Here is a 23,702-nt window from a genome sequence, read left to right as displayed (position 1 = left end):
GTCATGGCATGAATCAGAAATTGTGTAGACCCTGCCCAGGGTTTCCTGATATGCAGTTTCTAGGGGCAAGGCCTCACAGCAGCTAGAAAGGTTTGGAAGGTCAACCAAATGCAAAGCTTTTAGGTCAAAATGCTGCATAATTTGAAGAACCAAGGGAATTTAGCAATCCTGCCTTTGGAGATTGGAGAGTGAGTTGGGGAATTAGCACCACAGCGCTTATCTCTGACCAGTCCTCCAACAAGTACTGTGCTAGGATTGGGGAAAGTGCAATTTACTTTATTACTGTGACTGCTAAACATATTCAGCATTATGAATTGCTCCATGTAAAGATCAAAATTCATTATGCATTTTTAAATTTTATTTCTGTGATGTGGGTGACTTCATTGGCTGCATTTATTGCCCATTCTTAGGTGGCATGAGAAAATGCCAGCCTCCTTCTTCATTGAATACCTCTACAACTGGGTAGCTATTTAGCCACTGGAGCATTAGGGCCTCAATTTTGTTGTTCCTGCCAGAGGTCAGGGTCAAGGTCAGTTTTCTTGGGGTGAAGCCAATTCTACAAAGCAAGGGTGAACCTGTGGAAGTATCTCTGCCCTGCAGAGGAAGCCCACAACTTCTGGGGTAGTGTTGCTTCATTTCAGCTCTGGCTCAAGCACTGGAAATGGACAATCTACTGAAGGTGTGGCAAAGTTCAGTGCAGGAATCCTTGTGAATGAGTCCTATCAGTACCTAAGCAGTAGCTGCAGAAGGTAGTAGAAGAAGGGGATCGAAAATAAGATATCCTGCTGTAACAGTGGCTTTTCTACCTACCAGATACCGATGTTGCTGTGAGTTAATGATACTGTGGCAGGACAGAAGGGAATTCATCCAAAGTATTATGTTCCAATCCATCTTTTAAATATGGGCAGGATGAGAAGAGGGCAGCTGGCTGACACCTATGAGGAAAGGGGCGGGTGAGGGGGTGGTTACAGGAAAAAGTATGGAGCCCCCGTTTTAGGGCTAGGTGTATAGTGGTAGACCTCCCCATCCCAACTTTCTTGGTGCTCTGCTCCAGGAAGAAATTTCAGGCCAGGATTCAACCATATAATGTGGAACTGGGGTCACACTAGGCTAGACTGAGTATGATGGCACATTAGTGAAACTAGCAGGTTTTATGTCATTCCAGCAGCTTTCACAGTCATGCTTTCCTGATGCCAGCCCATAAATTACCATAGACATTTGAACTGAATCTCACAATTTGCATAGTAACATTTGAAAACCTGACCCAAATTATCAATCGCTGGGTTGTGAATCCAGAGCCATAATCATTTTGAAAATGTCATACATCACCTGATTCTGTCACAAAAGTCAAGGCTTCACTGATGGGGCCGTAACCATATGGGTTTGTTGCTTGAATTTTAAAATAATACCTGAAAGATAGCAAATATTAGCAATTAATTATTTAACTCACAAGTTTGGCTTACAAGATACTGATCCAGTATTCCAGTTAAAACTGACAGCATATTCCATAATATCCCTTCCATTTGGCTGTGATTTTAATGAATCAAAGTAGATGAAAGCTAATATTCAATCAGGAGTGTTTAAATTTTCCAGTACAAAGTTCCTCAATGCCAATGAATACTCAGATAATATAAGGTAGCGATTCATTAAAACACAAAAATCTCTCAGCAAAATACGCAATGCACATCTTCCCTCCCCCACCCCGTAAGGGCTCTGAGGTAAAACTCACAGCCTTGTGTTTAAATCATGCTATGATCCTATTCCTTCCCTATCTCTATAACCTCCTCCAGCCCACAACCTTCTCTGTTTCTCAAGCTCTAGTGTATTTTCCCCTTGCTTCACACCTCACTAGCAACGGTATTTTTAGCCACCTAGCCCTACACTCTGGAATTCCCTCCCTCAACCACTTGTTGCTTCGCCTCATTCTCCTACTATCAGATCCTCCTTAAAGCTTCCATCTTTGATTCTGTCTTTGGTCACTCCCTGAAATTCATTTTTCCTGACACTTCGAAAGCACCTCAAGACCGTGTTTTAAGCAAAAGCTGTTAAATACATGTTATTGTTGTTATAATAATTGACTTAATTAAAAAGACCCAATAAATCATTTCTCTTCTTCCTTCCTGATGACAATGGCTGGAACACTGTTCCACAAATTTAGATAGTGCTTCAAATATGTGGCCATTCTTGCCGAACTTTACACATTCAATGCTAGAGAGCATCACAGTTGAACACAATCCTGTTTTTACCAGCCATTTACTTCCCATCGGACCAGGCAGGGCAGCTATCAGGAACTGTGGCTAGCACTATATTTCCCTTAGCTCAGCCCCTAGCCCTAGCAGAGAACAGCTAATTTGACATGTTCTGGCTACAGAACTCAGCACCTGTAGTCCTGGTTTTCGGCACTGTGGGAGGTGGCTAAAGCCACTGAGCTATGGTGAGGATGGGCAGGAAGAACAGTTTCTTCCATTTTCTATTAGTTTCAGAAGAAAATGCACAGCTTTTAATTTAGACATTTGTATAGATGGCTGAAAGTAACATTCCCTGGATACTTCTGTCATAGAAGACAAAAATGATCTCTGGATAAATCATTTAATCAGAAGCAGCTGCATCCATACTCTCTAAATACTCACTAACTTAAATGTTAAATCAAGTATGTTCATCATCCTGAGTGAAATATTTGAAAACTTCGTAGATTTATTTTTATTCATTTATGGGATGTGGGCTTTGCTGGCTGAGCCAGCATTTATTGCCCATCCCTAGTTGCCTTTGAGAAAGTAGTGGTGAGCTGCCTTCTTGAACTGCTGCAGTCTATGTAGTGTAGGTACACCCACAGTGCTGTTAGGAAGGAAGTTCCAGGATTTTGACCCAGCGACAGTGAAGGAACGGTGATATTTCTAAGTCAGGATGGTGAGTGACTTGGAGGGGAACTTCCAGGTGGTGGTGTTCCATGTATCTGCTGCCCTTATCCTTCTAAATGGTAGTGGTTGTGGGTTTGGAAGGTGCTGTCTAAGGAGCCTTGGTGAATTCCTGCAGCGCATCTTGTAGATGGTACACACTGCTGCTACTGTGCTTCAGTGGTGGATGGAGTGAATGTTTGTGGGTGTGGTGCCAATCAAACGGGCTGCTTTGTCCTGGATGGTATCAAGCTTCTTGAGTGTTGCGGGAGCTGCGCTCATCCAGGCAAGTGAGGAGTATTCCATCAAACTCCTGACTTGTGCCTTGTAAATGGTGGACAGGCTTTGGCACACTAGTAAAATAGTTGTTCAGTAATTGCTAGGTTTATTTATAACATTAAAAAGGAAGAATGCAGATTAATCATTCTGCAGAGATGAGGCCAATTTCTAATGATCCTTGGCTGAGGGTCAAGTTAAATCCTAGAAGAGGAGGATCTGAGATTCTGTGAGGAAGACAGAGTCTCTGCCGAAGGGCCATGAAGGCTCGAAACGTTAACTGATTTCTTCTCCGCCGATGCTGCCAGACCTGCTGAGTTTTTCCAGGTAATTCTGTTTTTGTTTTAGAGTCTTGAAGGGCTTTGTGTCTGAGATTAATGACCTATATGCTGAGTGAATTGCTGAGCCAATTCATAAGATCTGTCTTAGTTGTATTTGCTATTTAATGTGTAATTTATAGTTTATAATTGACCGCAATTTGCCTGTTGATTCATGTTTAACTTATGTGATTCTGGGTTTTAGAGTATAGGAGGTTATCTAAGTTACTATTTAGTGTTTGCTTTGCATGACTCTTGTATAGAAGAACTTTTTTAAACTGTAGATTCTAGCCACTTCATTCTTTTAGTAAATAACTGGGATTTCAGATTATTTTAAAAAAATGTACCTGTTTCATCTGAGATCAAAGCAGTAATATCAAAACTACTTAGAAGTATGATCAAGTAACATAGGGGGGGAGGAGGGAGAATCAGGGCCTGTGCTCTTTTGCGTATGCATGTAAAAGAGCGCAGAAATCTCCCCGAGGCATGGAGCTGCCTCAGGGAGATTAAGTTCAGTTATAAAGATGGCAAAAAAAAAATTAAATTATTCAGACATGTCCCCTCATGTGACAGTGTCACATGAGCTGGGACATGTTTATGAATTTTCATAAAAAATTATACTTAATTAATAAACACTTCATGAAACCTTATCCTGCCCGTGGATGAGGTTTCATGAAAAATACGAAGGCCGCCTGGGCTCTGCCTGCCAACCTTAAGGTTGGACAGGCAGCCCTGACAATCACTTTAATTAGTTTATTAATGGCCTTAACAGGCCTTTGAATAAATAAACCCTAGTACAACAATATGCAATGTGAATCATAAACGTCTTATTTCTGTTACAGTAGCATTCAAATCGTTAATATGTCTGTCAAATTTCTTCATATTACAAGAGCCACTTTCTGGCTATACAGCATTAAGTTCTAGTCTCTAAACTTGTATTAAATAAAATTCTGAAGCAATCTGTTGAAGAAGTCAACTGGATCAACCAAGATTGTTGCTAAGTGACAGATCTCGTATTCTGTGAGAAATGGTTACAAATCTGGTTAGCCTTGATTTAATTATAAGGTCTAAAACCATATGCAATCGAGCTGTTAAAAGAAAAAAGCATGATGAAACAATAACTCATGATGAAATGATTAAATGGAAAATTATATAGTACCAATTTGTATTCATTCCAATGTTATGCACCAGTTGACTTTGTTACAATTCAGTCAATATGCCCGTGTGCATTATATTTCACATCTTAAAGTTGGAGCTCTGATTTATTTTATTTGACCACAGGCTCAAATTTCCAGTAGTGTATCTGTACTAACATTAGCTAAGGTGACACAAAGAACATACTCTCTTGCCGTAGGCAGTTGGTCAGAAACTGCTGTCAGAACTCAACAGGATATGCTCAGCATCCAGCCTCTCCTAACAGTCAGATGTTAGCAACTCGTACTAGACATTGGAAAATATGCATCTGGTGCAAGCATTTATTTGTACTTTTAGAAAGTGAAGCTCATACAATCAACTCATAAATCAACAGAAATTGCATGAGACATTTCAGGAATGGCCATGCCTACAGCAGGTGAACTGACTATTCTCCACCGAAGATAAAGAGGTTGACATGAATTCATCTGATTTCCTGCAAATCAGCGAGGGCACTTTCCTGTGAACAACCTATCCAAGGTGTAAAACTGTGCTCCTTTGAGGATGACCTGGCAATTCTTTTGTCTTTAATTATAAGAGCAACTCTTTGCCTGGTGAATCAAGGTCCTGTTTCCATAACATGCAAGAATAGGATCTGGGACACAAAACTCAATTCATTACCGTGTTACACCTACTACGGTATTGTTTGGCTACCAAACAGCTTCTTAGTGTTAAAAAAAAGGAAGGCATCAAATATACTTTTGATGCTGCTAGGAATGTTGAGATTCTCAGTCAGATTTATTCAACTGCAGATATGTCGCTAATAACTTAAATGTGAGCCACTGGAACATCTCAAGCTAGAACTGGATGAATATCCTAAGTCTAAGCTACTAAAGGGGTTTCACTGCTGGTAACAGATTTTCCAATATCCTGATTTGCATGGGATTCCTTGTTGGATGGCCAGATTTCAAAACTTTCCCCTCAAATTCAGGATCTTGCTGTTGAGAAACATATTCAATCTACAGTATTTTTTCTCAGTGATCTGGAAACATTCTGATAATTAATGTACGCCCATTTATTAAAACTGTGACTCCATTACACTCTACATGAGCTCGAGCTTCAGAAATGTCATCAATGAGCCTGCTCTGTCAAATTCCAGTGAAGCAACAGAACCATCTCCTAAGTATACACAGATTATTTCCGATTTAGAATTCCTCGATGTTACAGGAGAATATCTTTGAAAGGTCAATATATTGATGTCAACAAAATTAGGAACTTGCAGCAGCTTCCCTGATGGCTAGATAGTACAGTCCAGTATGGCACTAAAACCATAGAGACCAAAATGTCTGCATACGCTATGCTTGTGCAACACTAAAAATGTATCCAAGTTGGAGGGGGCTTCGGGAGCAGTGGTATGGTGAATGACGTTCAGAAAAAGGGAACTTCAATCCTTATCTGGTCTGGTCTACCAATGACTGCAACCTATTGATACAATGCCCTCTTAAATGGCATAGCAAGTCACTCACTCTACATGAGCTCGAGCTTCAGAAATGTCATCAATGAGCCTGCTCTGTCAAATTCCAGTGAAGCAACAGAACCATCTCCTAAGTATACACAGATTATTTCCGATTTAGAATTCCTCGATGTTACAGGAGAATATCTTTGAAAGGTCAATATATTGATGTCAACAAAATTAGGAACTTGCAGCAGCTTCCCTGATGGCTAGATAGTACAGTCCAGTATGGCACTAAAACCATAGAGACCAAAATGTCTGCATACGCTATGCTTGTGCAACACTAAAAATGTATCCAAGTTGGAGGGGGCTTCGGGAGCAGTGGTATGGTGAATGACGTTCAGAAAAAGGGAACTTCAATCCTTATCTGGTCTGGTCTACCAATGACTGCAACCTATTGATACAATGCCCTCTTAAATGGCATAGCAAGTCACTCAGTTGTAATATATCATTATGTTGAAAACTGAGCAAAATATCAGCTAAACTTATTGGTCACAACCCAAGTATTGCAGCAGAATATGTATTGAAGTTACCTCATTGCTGCGGATTTCAAAACTCTGAATTCCTTACCTAACACCATGGTGGGAGAACCCTCACACAAAGATTGCAGAGGCTCAAAGCAGCAATCCAGTCTAATTAAGGATGGACAAAAAGCAGCCTTGCCAGCATTGTCCATATACTGAGAACAAGTTTTTTTTTGAAATAACTCCCAAGCATTGTGTGCATAAACAGCAGGGTAAGGCAAGATTAAGTAGAGTGGCAGAAAGCTTGTGCAGAACATAAACATCAGTTGGGTAGAATGGTCTGTAAAACTGCTGGGGATGGGTCAAATACACGAGGGAAAGTTATCAAAACTATACAGATGAGTGTTTTGCAGTTAGTCGCATTTTTCCATCCAATATACCTTGTATTTGGCTTCAGATTTTCAATTGCTAAGTGCGTGCTGGCTGCTGTAGGCTTTGCAGACCAGTTGTTCTGCAAGATGTCATCATAAGAAGCACTATAGACAAGATAACCTGCAATTCAAATTAAGAGAAGTAAATTCAATCAGAATTTTGTTACTTTCCATTGGCAATCAGAAGTTTCAACTTATCTTTACTTAGGGGTTAAAATTTTGTTTCGGATTCCCTCTAGAATGTGCAGTTTCACTTGTGAATAAAACCATTGCTATCCATGAGCTAGCTTATTGTGGATGATTGCATCAACATAATAGCCTTGATGGAAACCTGGCAGAGGGGTGATGGTACCTTACCCCAAGATGAAGCCTCTCTACCTGGTAATATCTTCCACTACTTGCTTCACCCAGCCTGTGAAGGTGTAGCTCTTTCCACCAAATCACACCTGAGTCTGTCCAATTTCCCTGTGAGCCAGTTGTGGCTCAGTTGGTAGCATTCTCACCTCTGAATCACAAATTTCCAGGTTTTAAGTCTCACTTGGGGCTTAAGCAGAAAATGCTGACAATCCAGCACTATTGGAGGTGCCATCTTTCAGATGAACTGCTAAACTGAGACCCCATTTGTCTGCTCAGGTGGATATAAAACATCCCATGGCACCATTTTGAAATAGAGCAGGGGAGTTATGCCTGGTGTCCTTGGCAATATTGATCACTGAATCCGCATCACAAAAAAGATTATCTACATACGAAATAAGAGAAGTAGGCCATTCGGCCCCTCAAGCCTGCTCCACCATTTAATAAGATCATGGCTGATCTGTTTGCATTTCGAATTCCACATTCCCATCTACCCCCGACAACCTTTGATTACCTTGCCTAACGAGAATCTATCTACCTCTGCCTTATAAATATTCAAAAACCCTGCTTCCACCGCCTTCTGAGGCAGAGAGTTCCAAAGTCGCACAACCCTCTGAGAGAACAAACTTCTCCTCATCTCTGTCCTAAAATGGCGACCCTAATTTTAAAAAGGTGCCTCCTAGTTCTGGACTCACCCACAAGAGTTAACATCATTTCCACGTCCCTCTTGTCAAGACCATTCAGAATCTTATATACTTAATCAAGTCACCCCTCACTCTTCTAAACTCCAGTGGAAACAAGCCCAGTCTGTCCAACCTTTCCTCATAAGACAACCCACTCATTCCAGGTATCAATCTAGTAAACCTCCTCTGAAGCACCTTCAACGCATTTACATCCTTCCTTAAATAAGGAGACCAAAACTGCACACAGTATTTGAGATGTGGTCTTACCAATGCCCTGTATAACTGAAGCATAACATCCTTACTTTTATGTTCAATTCCTCTTGTAACAAAGGATGGCATTCCATTAAGTCTTCTTGATTATGTGCTGTATCTGCATACTAACTTTTTGTGACACATGCACTAGAACACCTAGATCCCTCTGCACCTCAGAATTCTGCAGCTGTTCTCCATTTAAATAATACTGTTTTTTTATTTTTCCCGTTAAAATGAACAGCTTCACATTTTCTCACATTATACTCCATTTACCAGGTTTTTGTCCACTCACTCACTCAACCTATCTATATCCGTCTGCAAACTCCTTACGTCTTCTTCACAACATACTTTCCTACCTATCTTTCTGTCATCTGCAAATTTAGCTACCATACCTTCGCTCCCCTCATCTAAGTCATTGATGTAAATTGTAAGAAGTTAAAGCCCCAGACCTCTCTGGGACTCGACTCGTCACATCCTGCCAATCAAACAATGACCCATTCTCTGTTTTCTGCCAGCCAATATTTTATCCATTATCTGGTCATTATCACATCGCTGTTTGTAAGAGTTTGCCAAGTGTATATTGGCTGCCATGCTTCTAACATTACATCAATCAATACACTTCAAAAAGTACTTCATTGGCTGTAAAGTGCTTTGAGACATCCGACAGTCATGAAGCGCTATGTTAATACAACTCATTCATTTTTTCTTTCTTGCTTCTCCAGATTTCTCCTCCTTTGAGCATCTCACCTTGTTCCACCCCTCACTTAAAATCCTTGCTCTCTATTGCCAACCAAGTACCATGCCAATTTTCTAAGCGATATATATTCACTGCTTTCCTCCTTCAACCTCGGCACTGAACAACTTCTCATCCTAGGTCATATCAACCATCTCAATTCGTCACATTCTCTCTCGAGTTCACTGCTCTCCTGTCCTCCCTTAATCTCACTTTCTATAAAAACTCCCTTTCCCATATTCACAGCCACCCCTTGACCTTGCCATCTCAAGACCCTCACTGGCCTCATAGTATTAATCAAAGATAAGGACGTGTCTGATCACTTCCTCATATCACTCTCCATCTACACCCTGCTTCTCCCTCCAAACCCTATTTCCTTCTGTGCATGTTCCTGGAAGAAACTCTTCCCCCAATTCACTGGTATAAACCTGTATAAAACACAAGTTCAGGAAGGATGTGAAGGCATTAGAGAGAGTGCAGAAAATATTCACTAGAGATTGAAGAGTTGGGGGTGCGGGGGAGATTGGAGGCCTTTGATTGGGGGCAGCAGGGGTTGGGTGAGAAAGAGATCAGAAATCTGGAGGTGGGGTGAAATAGAGGCCTGGGGAATGAATCAGAGACCTTGAGAAGGTGCTGGGAGGGGAAAGGTAGGTGGTGGGAAAGATCAGAATCCGGTGCCATGACAGTGCCTGATTGCTGGGTGGATTGCCCAGGCAGGCAGCTAGTAAATTAATCTGTCAGCACTCTTCTGTGTCTAGATGTTGTGTTCCCCCAGAATCGCGAAACACACTGTCCACAGTTAAATTTCAAATGTTTAATATGAGGCCTGCAGCCTCACTATAATATTTAAAATGCCAACCCACTTTCCCGTTTCCATTATAATTGAAGATGGGCGGTTCGGAGGTGGGTTTAAGTTGGGATTCAGGTTTTTAACACTAATCTCCCAGCCAACGCAAATTCACTTTTTTGAGGTTAAAAGTTACCCCCCATCCCAATATGTGAAACTCCTGAATTTCTCTACAGTCCAATGGGATAGAAATTGTTCTGACTGTTTCAGATCCAAAGTGAACCTTGAATTTCAGTGACCATTGTTTTTCCCACTAACTTCATCAACATCCCTTTGTAATCACTTGCTTCCATCTGCACAATTTGTTGTCCCCCTTAACTTAATGTAATCTGGAAACGTGGATAGAAAACTTTCTATTCCTTCCTCTATGTCAGTGATATATAAGATACAAAGCTGAGGCCCCAGCACATTTTTTGTAATATGGGATGAGCAGCATTGCAAAATTATGGGATAACAAAAAAAAAATAAAGGTCAATATGGGATTACACCTTGGGTGACACTAAATGGAAGTGTAATTTATTAATGTAAGGCCAGTAATGTAGGATTTGATCATCCTAGTACATTTTGTTATGATGTAAGACCTGCCCAATGCAATTACAGTCCCCGGTCCATAATAGCTCAGTTAGAAGAAAGAATAACAAAAGAATGGCTTATACCAACAACAATAAGTGTTTTATAAAACAAAAGATTAGAACATCCGTGGAGTAGCAATCACAGTCGGGGGTGGTGGGGGGTTAGTCGGCGGGTCAGAAGGGGGTTTAGTCGGGCAGGTTGGGAGGATAGCTGGGGATGGGGGTAGTCATGGGTCATGTGGGAAGTTGGGGGTATGGGAGATTAGTCAGGGGGTGGGGGAGTAGTCGTGAAGGTGAGGGGTTAGTCAGCAGGTAGTGAGGGGGTAGTTGGGGGTTGGTGGAGTCAGCACTATAGTTACCCAGGAGGTAGAAGTTGTTGTAATTTTTCTATCTCTTCCCGGGCAATTATTCTGCTAAGACAATTGGAACCATCCTAACTCTGTGATTTAAGTTGGAGTATTGGATGGTTCCCAGTGCAGGGTATTTGCCCAATGGAAGTTTGAGCTTCCTGGGCAATTGCTGTGCAATTCTTACATGGGGACTTCTGGGTGGGCGGGGCATCCATTTGCATTAGTGATTGTTTGCCAGCTTCCTGGACAAGATAAAATAATGAAAATTCTGTATGTGACCTAATGGTACAACTCTGACTGACCATTTTCAACATTCAGGACAAAACACCATCCCATCTACATTTAAGTTACAAATTTGGTTTCATAGAATGGGTACTGCACGAAGGAAGCCATTTGGCCCATTGTGTTCTTGCTGGCTCCTTGCAAGAGTAGTTTAGCTAGTCTCACTCTCTTGCCCTTACCTTGTAGCCGTACAATGTTTTTTCCGCTTCAGATAGTTATGTAATTCCCTCTTGAAAGCCAAGATTGACTCTACCTCCACCATTCTCAGGTAGTGCAACCCAGGTCCAAAGAACATGCTGCATGATAAGATTTTTCTTCATGTCAATTTTGGTTCTTTTGCTATTCGCTTTAAATTGGTGTTGCCTGGTTCTCAACCCTTCCACCCATGGGAACAGTTTCTTCCTATTCACTCACTCCAGACACGACATGATTGTGAAAACCAAACTCCTTTCTACCTTCTCTTCTTTAAGGAGAACAATCCGTTTCTCCGATCTATCCATGTAACTAAATTGCCTCACCCTGGAACAGTTCTTGTAAATCATTTCTGCATCCTCTCTAATGCTTTCAACATCCTTTTCCTAAAGTGTGGTGGACACAATATTCCAGTTGCTGCTGAAGCTGTGTTTTATAAAAGATTCACCATAACTCTCTGCTTTGATACTTTATGCTCCCATTTATAAAGTCCAGGATCCCATATGCCTTATTAACTACTTTTTCCACCTAACCTGTGATTTTCCCACATATACCGTCCCAGGCCAGTCTGCTCCTGCATCCCCTTTAGCATTACATCCGTTGGTTTATGTTGCCTCCCCTTGTTCTTCCATCAGCTTATCTATGTCCCCCTGAAGTCTATCACCATTCATCCAAATGTTTTATCATCTGAAAACTTTGAAATTGTGCCCTGCACACCCATGTCTATATCATTCATATATATATAAAGAAAAGCAGTGATTCTAATACACTCCCATGGGGAACTCCACTGTATACCTTCCTTCAGTTTGGAAAACAACCATTCATTGCGACTCCTTCTGATCACTCAGCCAACTTTGTACCTATGCTGCCACTGACCCTTTTATTCCATGGGCTTCACCTTTGCTAACAAGCCTGTTATGAGGTACTTTACCAAATGCCTTCTGGAATCTTGAAAGCCAAGATTGACTCTACCTCTACCATTCTCAGGTAGTGCAACCCAGGTCCAAAGAACATGCTGCATGATAAGAATTTTCTTCATGTCAATTTTGGTTCTTTTGCTATTTGCTTTAAATTGGTATTGCCTGGTTCTCAACCCTTCCACCCATGGGAACAGTCAGTAATAACCCTCATTAATGCTCTGTTACCTCATCAAAAACCTCAATTAAGTTAGTTCAACATGAATTGCCTTTAAAAAATCATGCTGGTTTTCCTTAGTTAATCCACATTTGTCTAAGTGACTGCTAATTTTGGAGCAAATTATCATTTCTAAAAGCTTTCCCACCATCAAGGTTAAACTGACTGACCTGTGGTTTGCTGGGCTTACACCTTTTTAAAAAAAAAATGTTATGAACAATGTATACTTTTAAGTTGAATATATATTATATATATTTGTGTGTTAAGAAAGGTAAGAATGGTTTCAGTTTCATTTAGGTTTTGTTTGTGAACCTTGGTGTCTGGAAGTTTGGATAGACTTGTGACTAAAAGATTTCAGGTCTTTTCGGTTTGTTTATATATATACATTTTAATGGGGCCTTACAACTCCTGAAGCTAAAGAGATGGGTTAAAAGGGGTTGAAAGTTCAGTGATTCTGAAAAAAATAACAAAGTAGAAAAGCTTTACTGTTGCCTAGCAACAGTGATCGAGGGACACAAATACAGAAAAGACAGGAGCGAGAGAAGGGGGTGTCCAGTGTGTGTGTTTGTGTGTGTGTCAAAGAGAGAAGACAGGGATTTTAAGCTCTCTGAGAAGAAAAACTACAAGGCTAGTGGGACAGTAATTAACTGAATAAGCAGTTATAAGACTTTGTAAGTTGATCAGTTTAGCGGAGGTGCTTCTGGAAGAATTAGACAACACACTTGTTTGCTCTGCAGTTGAAGAAAGTGAGTTTAGAGTACGGTTCTTGGGTGTCTCAGGAGAGATATAAGTTGGATGAGAAACATCAAGAGAATGCTCAGAAATTCACCAGAAGAAAACCGTTTGCAGCTGTGCCAGCCCTAAACGATAAGCCTTTGTGTCAAGCTAGTGGTAACTCTTCACTGTTTATGTGTCTATATAAAGATATTGCCGGGGTAAATGAATAGTGGAAATCTGAATCATCATCTTGTGTTTGTATCGAGATCATTCCAACCATTTTGTCTGTGTAATATAGTTCATTTTTCTTGTTTTAATAAATATTTTATTCTGTGTTAAAAGCTCTTCAGCAAACTCCTGTGAATTTGTTCAGTAACTCTGCTCCACTGTTTCTAAAAATAAAAGTTAGGTTCTATCAAGCCAGGTTTCATTCTGGGATCTGACTTGCCTAGCATTAACAGCAACTGGAATCATAACATAAGGGTGTAACTTTACAAAACTCCAGTACTCTGGCACCACCTCTGTGTCTAAGGAATAGCAGTATTTGTTACAGGCACAAGGAGAAGACTATTGTGCCCATGCTGACCGCACCAGCTCTCTGCAAAAGTAACTCATCTAGTCCCACTCCCCGGCCTTTTCCCAAGTCTTGGTCATTGGTATCAAGAAAAGCAGGGTCCTAACACGGACCCCCAGGAGCCCCACTATATATTGTCCTCCAGTCTAATAAAATAACCATTCACAACTATTCTGTTTCCATAAGATTGGAAGATTATGGCAGTTCCTCTGCAATTTTGCTCACTCCTTAGGCTCTGCTCTTAATGAACAGAAGCTCTGAGTTTCCTGTCAAGACTTTGAAGTTTTAGGCGCTTAGTGCAGTGAAGGCTAGACCTATCAACTTAGGATCCAGGATTTGCTTTCTACTATCTGTGATGATGACCAAATTTGCCTGCAAATTTACATGAAGATTATAATTTCAGGGTTACTACCTGAGCGATGTGCAAATTGACACAAGGATAAACAAATTAGGGAGGTGAAAATGTAGCTGGAGGAGTGGTGTGGTAAAGACGGGTTCCATTTCATGGGGGACTGGCACCAGTGCTGGGACAAGAAGGAACTACCACTGGTACCACCTGTACTAGATTGATGCCAGGATCCTGCTAGAAAGGATAAATAGAATAGACACAAGGGCTTTAAACTAGCACACTGGGGGCAGGGGGACAGATTGCGTTGGGAAGAGTGCCTGGATGGAAAAGGTAGTACAAGTTAAAAATTGTGCTTTAGGCAGCGCAGGTAAAGGGAAAACCAAAAGATGTGAGGTAATTAAACCAGGAGCGAGAAGTACAAAACGTGTAGGCAAAACAATTGGAGTAGAAAGAGAGGTTAGTTAGGGTGTGTGGCCCTTCTTTCTACAAAGATGGTGTATAAGAAACAAATTATAAACCCAAATTCAACAGGGAAGGTATAAATGGTATCCACTACAAAGACATGGCTGCAAGATGGTCAGACTGAGAACTAAATATACCAGATTACAATGTCTACAGAAGGAGCGAGAGGAGCAGCCTCAATGATTAAGGATAACATCACTTCAATGATAAGAGGATATAACGAGAGATAAGCAGGAGTGCACACTTCATTGGTAGAAGTAAAAAATGGAAACGTTTTAAGACTGTAATGGTTTTGAGCTGGTAACGTATAAATGCTGCGATTACAGGCAGTGTGGTTTTAATGGGGGATTTTAGCTTTCATATAGATTGGAATAAGTATGACACATGCCAAAAAGATAGTCAATTTGAGTGTATTCTGAAATCAACAAGGGGGCATGCCGTGTTAGAATTTGTAATGAGTAATGAGCCAGATTTAATTAACAACCTGATGATGCATGAACATTTATCCAATAGTAATCCTAATACGGTTGAGTTCGAATATAATGTTTGAAAGGAAAATCTGTGCAACAGCTACTAAGATACTAGATTTAGGTAGGGCTGACTTCAATGGGATGTGACTGAGATTGCCCACAGTAAATTGGGCAATGTTAATGGGGAAAATGATAGATCAGTGGAAAATCACATTTAATGTGATACAGAACCACTTTATATCCTTAAGGACAAGAAAGAGACAAGAAAGAGAGCTATAGATAACTCAATAGGTAAAAGACAACATAAAAACAAGAAAAAGAATACAAAAATATAAAAAAATAGCACAGATTAGGAAATTGTGATTAGGAAAGAAATAATGATCAGCAAATGATGACAAAGCTGATAGGAGGAGCTACACAAAGGAAGTACAAAAAGACACTTGCAAGTGATATCAAAATCAACATGAAGCTTTTATAATGACATTAGGAAAAAAAGGGTAGTCAAAAGTAATGTGGGCCTCTTGAAAACTGTGATATTGTCAATGAAAATAGTGAAATGGTGGACATGCTTTGCTTCAGTAATTAAAGTAAAAGAAGTCGGGAGTCCCAGGGAAACAATTTTTGAATCAGAGGTAGGGATTCAACAAAGTTAACATACACGGGATAACAGTAATGGAGAAATTAATGGCACCACAGAATGATAAGTCCCCAGATGATTTTTATTTCTCAAGGTTTTAAAAGAAGCAGGTGAGAACCTTGCTGATGCCCCAACTATAATCATTCAAAAGTCTCCCAGTTCAGGAACAACTCCTTTAGATTAGAAAATTGTGCATGTCACACCCCTATTCAAGAAAGGTTTGAGAGGGAAAGCAGAGATTTACAGACCACCCAACCTAACATGTACCGTTGGAAATTGCTAGAGTCTATAATTAAGGTTAGAGTTTAAGAGTTTCCAGCTAATCAAGGAAAGCCAGTATGGACTTGTAAAGGCTTGACAATTTTTTTTGATGAAGTTACTAAAGTAGTGTACAGTGCAATGTCTATGGATGTTATTCATGCAGTTTTCCAGAAAGTATTTGACAAAAACTCTCATAAGAGACTATCAGCTAAAGTTGAAGCTCATGCAATTGAAGATAAATTATTGAACTGGTTAGAAAATTGGCTGTGGGGCAGGAGATAGAGAGTAGGGATAATGGACAGGTACTCTAATTGGCAGGTTGTGATTTGCGGTGTCCTGCAGGAATTTGTGTTGGGACCTCAATTATTTATTATATTCATTAAACACTTAGATGATGGGACAGAAAGGCACATTTCCAAATTACTGATGACACAGATAGGAGGCATTGTCAGTAGTGTGGATGGAAGCACAACATTACAAAGAGATATTGGTTGATAAAGTGAAAGGGCAAAGCAGTGAAAATTGGATTTCAATGTAGACAATCTTGTGATCATCCACTTTAAATGGTGAGACACTGAAATCAGTGGACATCCAAAGAGACTTGAGGTCTCATATCATTAAAATGTTGTGAAAAGGTACATAAATAACCAAAAAGGCTAATGGAATGCTGGCCTTTATTTCCAGATGAAAAGAATACAGGGAGGTAAAAGTCATGCTTCAGCCCTGGTCGGACCACACCTGGATTACTGTGAACACATCAGGACACTACAGTTTAGAAAGGACTTACTGCTTTTGACAGGAGTGCAGCATAAATTTACCAGACTGATACCTGGGTTCCTGGGGTCAAATTATTAGCAGCGATTACATAAACTATTGACCGGTTTCTCTGAAGAAGTCATACAGTCTCGAAACGTTAACTCTGTCTTTCTTTCCGCAGATGCTGTCAGACCTGCTGAGTTTTTCCAGCAACTTTTGTTTTCATTACATAAACTATGGTTGTGTTTCCTGGAATTCAGAAGGCTATAGGATGATTTGGTCAACGTTTTCAAGATATTAAAGATGAACAGAGAGGGTTGGTAGAGGGAACCTATTTCCACTAATTGGAGAGCCTAGGACTGGGGTGAAATTAGGAAATGCTTCTGCATACAAAGACTGGAGGAATTTTAGAACTCTCTTCCACAAGCAGCAATTGATGCTGGATCGATTGTTAATTTTAACCCAATTAGCTCCAGACATAAGCATGTCACATCTATTTTCTCCTTTCTCTCCCATCTTTGCGTTTCTCTTTACCCCTTTTAGATCCCTCTCTTTTGCTGCCATGCCTCTTTCCACTTTTCCCCTCTTGGGTAACTTTGCCCTCCTAAAGCACATCCCTAACACTTCAGCACTCCTCAACCTTCATAGTATCATGGTGCTGTCTGAGTCATGTATCCCTCTTAGGTAAGCCTGCAGCCTCCCTCTGTGCCTCACTTTGCATCCTCTGAAGGGCCATTTGAGGCACTCACTGCTGTCTCTTTACAAGCAGCAACCCCAATATCACAACTTTCTATCTCACTGACCTCCCTACCCAGTACACAAGCTGGGGGATAAAATCGTGCCTATCTCCTTCCTGTCCCACTCACCCTCCCCAGTGCTGACAACATGGATTCCATGAAGGGGTAGATTATCATCGCCCTTCTCCATAACTCCTTCCTGAATGGAGTTTTTGACTTATGAAAAAGTTCCTTTCAATCTAGGAGTTTATCCAAAGTCCTTGCCTGTGTTGTCATCTCCCAAATCCATGCCCATTCTTTTTTGCAACTCCTCGTTTGAATCACACCAATCAGGTTTTTGCCCCTGTCAGGGCACTGAAACAGCTCTTATCAAAGTTGCAATTATATCCTATGTGACTTTGACCATAGTAAACTATCCCTCCTAATCCTTCTCAACCGGTCTGCAGTCTTTGATGCAGTTGACTACACCATCCTCCTCTATAGCTAGAGACTCGCTTACAATGATTTCTCTTCCCCCTCCTGTACTGTTACCTCTCTTGTCTTACAAAGATTTATCTTTGGCTCCCACGTGCTGGCCCTCGGCAACATCATTCAAAAACAAAGCATCAATTTCCACGTGCACATTCCACTGCATCTCATGATCCCTCCAACTGGGAAGACAGAGCCATTATCCTTGGTCACTGCCATAATCTCCTCTCCCCAGGCATCGACTCCATCCCTCTTTACCTGGCAACTGTATGAGGCCAAACCAGACCATTTGCAACCATGTCCGTCACATTGGATATTGAGATGAGCTTCTGACCACTTACCCATTTCATCACCAAGGCCACTTATTTCCTCTGTAACATGGGCCAAATCCATCCGTGCCTCAGCTCACCTGCTGCTGAAGCCCTCACCTGTCCCTTTGTTATCTCTAAATTTGATTATTCTAATGCTAACTTGGCCAGCCTTCCATATTCCACCCTATCTAATCTTGAGTTCATCCAAAACTCTGCTGCACAAACCCTACCTTGCACCAGCTCCCATTCATCCATCACCCCTCTACTAGTTCACCTATACTGGCTTCCCTGTCTAGTTATGCCTTGCTTTTAAAATGCTTTATTTTTTTCAGTGCTTTCAAATTCCTCCACGGCTTTGCCCCTCCCCATATCTTTAGCATCCACCAACACTATAAGCCTTTGAAATTTCTGTGCTCTTCCAATTCTACTCTCTTGTGCATCCCCGATTTTAATCACTCACCTTTGGCAGCTGTGCCTTCAGTTCTGTCGGCCCCAGGCGTGGAAACTCCATCCCTAAATCTGTTGACCTCTCTATTGCTCTCTCCTCCGTTAAGATGCTCCTTAAAATCTCCTTGTCCAAGATTTTGGTCATCTGTTCTAGCATCTCATGTGATAATCACTCCGGTGAAGCACCTTGGGCCTAAAGTCGTTATACAAATGCACGTAGCTGCTGCTGTTGTAGTGATGTTCCTCAACAAAGAGATCCCTACTACCTCTATCTGGCCCAGCCTACATATCTCCCAATTCATATACTACATGGCCAACTCTTTAGTGCCATCAGAGAAATTTGGGATGGGAAATAAATATTACCTTGTACAGCCCAAGAGAAAATATAAAATAAATTAATCTCTACCTGTTACAAGTTCGTTCTTTAGAGGCTTTGCCCAGTCAAGAATTATGAAGGAATGGCAGCCTTCGACAGCCACAATGGTGATGTTGTGTGGAGCTTGCTCGGGGGGTTGGGTTTTATCCTGCAGGTCTTTTGGAATAATATCCACCAGTGAATCCACTTGAAAGTGCTCCATTGCTTCTGTCAATGAACAAGGGGCTGCTGGATCTTTGCTGATGTAATTCACGTGAGCAGCTGCAACAGGTCAAAGTACTGAATAAAAATCATTCCAAAAAAATTCAGTTCCCAATGACAAAAGACATATATAGAAAACAGGCCATTTATAGATTTACAAGCTCACCAAGCAGTATTTAGGGACTAAAACCTTTATACAGTAATGAGATTTCAATGTTGAGTTTTGACGGAAGGGAGGTTGTGAGTCTCAGAAATTGAGGATAACTTTGTACAAAATGGATATACTTTTTATTCGTATGGCTGGGGAAGCAGTTACAATTCAATATCGAGGTGAACAATCCATTCAATGGCTTCAGCTGGCGCAGTGTGAATGCTTGCGATGCCACCAGGAATGGATCTCTCAGGGCAGAAATTCAGTACATGGGGGATGGTCTGACTTGGATGGCCACAGTCACACTGAGTTGTTCCACTTGCAGAGCAAGTGGTCACATCTTTCCTGGCCTGCCCTCAAGCGGTTGAGGATTGTTTAGATTTCCTGTGAAGATTGAAGCCTGGGATATACGTATAAATGCTGTTGCTTTGATTGTTTGATATATTATTCTTTCTAAATGCTGTATTGGTGGTACAATGAGAATTCACAATGATTGTTTTTGGAAAGGAAATACAAAGAGCTCCTCTTTTATTCAACATGTTAATGATACTGATTCATTTAGATTTTTTCCTTTTAAGTAGATAATAAAATTCTTGTTTTTCATTCAAAAATGGGTTAACTGTATTTTATAGGTAGAAGGTGGAATGATGATCTGCTGCAAGAGTTTGAGGAATTAGGGTTGAAATTAAAATGCAGAACTGCAAAGATAATACCGCCTGGATTGTTAGCTATACCACAAACCATTTGGGAAAGGGATAGATAGATAAGAAGGTTAAACACGTGGTTGAAAGAGTGGTGTGGGAGGCAGGGGTTTCACTTCATGGACTACTGACACTAATATTGGGGAAAGAGTTCATTCTGTTGGGATGGGCTCCACTTAAATCGGCTGGGATCAGTGTTGTGGCAAATCAAATAACTACAGAATTAAACAGGGCTTTAAACTGTTAAAGGTGGGAGATTGGTGGTTGTTGGGAAGGCTGGAGTGGAAGGATTCAGGAAAAGGAAAATTCAAAAGCAGAAAGGGAGAAATCAAAGTTCTGGAGCAGAATAGTGTTTTGGGTAATAATATGCAGAGGAGGTCAGGATCAGATAGTGAGAGCAACAAAGGTAAAAGGACATTAGTGACTAAGTGATGTCAAGGAAAAATAGGAAAAACTCAAAACTAAAGGCACTATATTTGAATGCATTCCATGTTTTGATCCAGTGATTGTGAAGAACGGCAATATAGTTCCAAATTAGGATGGTGGGTGGATTGGAGGGAAACTTGCGGGTGGTCGTGTTCTCATGCCTCTACTGCTATTGTCTTATTTTTCTTTCATGGGATGTGGGCATCGCTGGCTAGGCCAGCATTTATTGCCCATCCCTAATTGCCCTTGAGAAGGTGGTGGCGAGCTGCCTTCTTGAGCCGCTGCAGTCCATGTGATGTAGGTACACCCACAGTGCTGTTAGGGAGGGAGTTCCAGGATTTTGACCCAGTGACAGTGAAGGAATGGCGATATATTTCCAAGTCAGGATGGTGTATGACTTGGAGAGGAACTTGAAGGTGGCGATGTTCCCATGTGTCTGCTGCCCTTGTCCTTTTAGGTGGTAGAGGTCACGGATTTGCAGTGTGCTGTTGAAGGAGGCTTGGCAAGTTGCTGCAATGCATCTTGTAGATGGTACACACTGCTGTCTCAGTGCATTGGTGGTGGAGGGAGTGAATGTTTAAGGTGGCGTATGGGCTGTCAATTGAGTGAGATGCTTTGTCCTGGATGGTCATAGATTCATAGAGGTCTACAGCACAGAAAAAGGCCCTTCGGCCCATCGAGTCTGCGCCGGTGAAACAAGTACTTAACTATTCTAGTCCCATTTACCAGCAGTAGGCATAGCCTTGTATGCCATGGCATCGCAAGTGCACATCCAAATCCTTCTTAAATGTTATGAGGGTTTCTGCCTCTACCGCCCTTTCAGGCAGTGAGTTTTAGATTCCCACCACCCTCTGGGTGAAAAAATTCTTCCTCATATCCCCTCTAAACCTCCTGCCCCTTACCTTAAATCTATGCCCCCTGGTTATTGATCCCTGGTGTCAAGCTTCTTGAGAGTTGTTGGAGCTGAACTCATCCAGGCAAGTGGGGAGTATTCCATTACACTCCTGTAGATGGTGGACAGGATTTGGGCAGTCAGGTGGTGAGTTACTCACCACAGGATTCTTAGCCTCTAACCTGCTCTTGTGGCCACAGTATTTATATTGCTAGTCCAGTTCAGTTTCTGGTCAATGGTAAATCCCAGGATGTTGATAGTGGAGGATTCAGCAATGGTAATTCCATTGAATGTCAGGGGGAAATGGTTAAAATCTTCTCATGGTGGAGATGGTCTTGGCCTGGCACTTGTGTGGTGCGAATGTTACTTGCCACTTGTCAGCCCAAGCCTGAACGTTGTCCAGGTCTTGCCGCATTTGGACACAGACTGCTTTGGTATCTGAGGAGTTGCGAATGGTGCTGAACATTGTGCAATCATCAGCGAACATCTCCACTTCTGACCTTATGATGGAAGGAAGATCACTGATAAAGCAGCTGAAGATGGTTGGGCCTAGGACACTAACCTGAGGAAGACCTGCAGAGATGACCCACAACTGAGATGACTGGCCTTCAACAACCACAACCATTTTCCTTTGTGCTAGGTATGACTCCAACCAGTGGAGGGTTTCCCCTGATTCCCATTGATTCCAGTTCTGCTAGGGGCTCCTTGATGCCACATTCAGTTGAATGCTGACCTTGATGCCAAGGGCAGTCACTCTCTCCTCACCTCGAGTTTATCTCTTTTGTGATGTTTGGATCAAGGCTGTAAGGAGGTCAGGGGCTGAATGGCCCTGGCCAAACCCAAAACGAATGTCAGTCAGTAGGTTATTGCTATGTTAGTGCCGCTTGATGACACTGTCAACAACAGCTTCCATTACTTTACTGATGGCTGAGAGTACACTGATGGGGTGGTAATTTGCTGGGTTGGTTTTGTCTTAATTTTTTGCAGACAGGATATACCTGGGCAATTTTCCACATTACCAGGTAGATGCCAGTGTTGTAGCTGTACTGGAACAGCTTGGCTAGGGGCGCGACAAGTTCTGGAGCACAAGTCTTCAGTACTATTGTTGGAAGGTTGCAGTATCCAGTGCTTTCAGCTGTTTTTTGACATTGTGTGAAGTGAATCTAATTGGCTGAAGACTGGCATCTGTGATGCTGGGGACTTCTGGAGGCGGCCGAAATGGATCTTCCGCTCAGCACTTCTGGCTAAAGATTGTTGCAAATGCTTCAGCCTTGTCTTTTGCCCTGATGTGTTGATCTCCCAAATCATTGAGGATTGGGATATTTGGGGAGCCTCTTTCTCCAGTGAGTTGTTTAATTGTCCACCACCATTCATGACTGGATATGGTAGGACTGCATCTGATCCGTTGGCTGTGGGATCGCTTAGCCCTGTCTACCACTTGCTGTTTGGCATGCAAGTAGTCCTGTTTTGCAGCTTCACTTCATTTTTAGGTATGCTTGGTATGCTACACTTGGCATGCCTTACTGCACTCTTCACTGAACCAGGGTAGGTCCTTCAGAATGATGGTAATGGTAGATTGGGGAATATACCAGACCATGAGGTTACATTGTGGTTGTATACCAGTGTATTCTGCTGCTGATGATGACCCACAGCCCCTCATGGATGCCCAGTCTCGGGTTGATAGATCTGTTTGAAACCTATCCCATTTAGCACGGTGGTAGTACCTCACAACACAATGAAGAGCACCCTCAATGTGAAGACAGGACTGCACCTCCATGAGGACTGTGCAGTGGTCATTCCTGCTGCATCTGCAAGAAGTAGATTCATGAGGATGAAGTCAAGTAGGTTTTTTTCTCTAGTTGGCTTCCTCACCTCCTGCTGCATACCCAGTATAGCAGTTATGTCCTTTAGGACTCGCTAGTTCGGTCTGACAATGAAGGCCCCATCCAGAGTACATTCTGTGTCCTTGCCACCCCCAGTGCTTCCTCCAAATAGTGTTCAACACCGACGAACACAGGTTCATTAGCTGGCCCAGGGTGGGGGGGGGTGGGGTTTGTGGTAATCAGAGGAGGTTTCCTTGCTTATGTTTGACCTGATGTCATGAGACTTCATGGAGCCCTGGAGTCAATGCTGAAGACCCTCAGGGCAACTCCCTCCCAACTGTAGACCACTGTGCAGCCACCTCTACTGACTTTGTCCTGCCGGTGGGACACGACATACCCAGGGATGGTGATGGCAGTGTCTGGGACATTGTCTGTAGGAATGATTCGGTAAGTATGATTCGTCGAGTATGATTATGTTGGGCTGTTCCTCAACTAGTCTTTGGGACAGCTCTCCAACT

General features: G+C 41.8%; 1 protein-coding gene across 3 annotated transcripts in view; it reads right to left on the bottom strand.

The window, feature by feature from the left end:
• Positions 1-23,702, bottom strand: part of fndc1 (fibronectin type III domain containing 1) — a 256,905-nt gene that overhangs the window by 28,132 nt on the left and 205,071 nt on the right. For all 3 annotated transcript variants that reach the window (XM_078556838.1, XM_078556839.1, XM_078556840.1), the window contains 3 exons: positions 19,021-19,251; positions 7,036-7,147; positions 1,330-1,409 (listed from right to left, as the gene is read on the bottom strand). In XM_078556838.1, the coding sequence (XP_078412964.1) occupies positions 1,330-1,409; positions 7,036-7,147; positions 19,021-19,251 (423 nt within the window). The remainder of the gene's footprint in view (positions 1-1,329; positions 1,410-7,035; positions 7,148-19,020; positions 19,252-23,702) is intronic.

This window comes from Cetorhinus maximus, chromosome 14 (assembly GCF_964194155.1).
Source record: "Cetorhinus maximus chromosome 14, sCetMax3.hap1.1, whole genome shotgun sequence".
Classification (NCBI taxonomy): Eukaryota; Metazoa; Chordata; class Chondrichthyes; order Lamniformes; family Cetorhinidae; genus Cetorhinus; species Cetorhinus maximus.
Note: the sequence above shows the minus strand (reverse complement) of the source record. Positions and strands in the feature narration are given on the sequence as shown.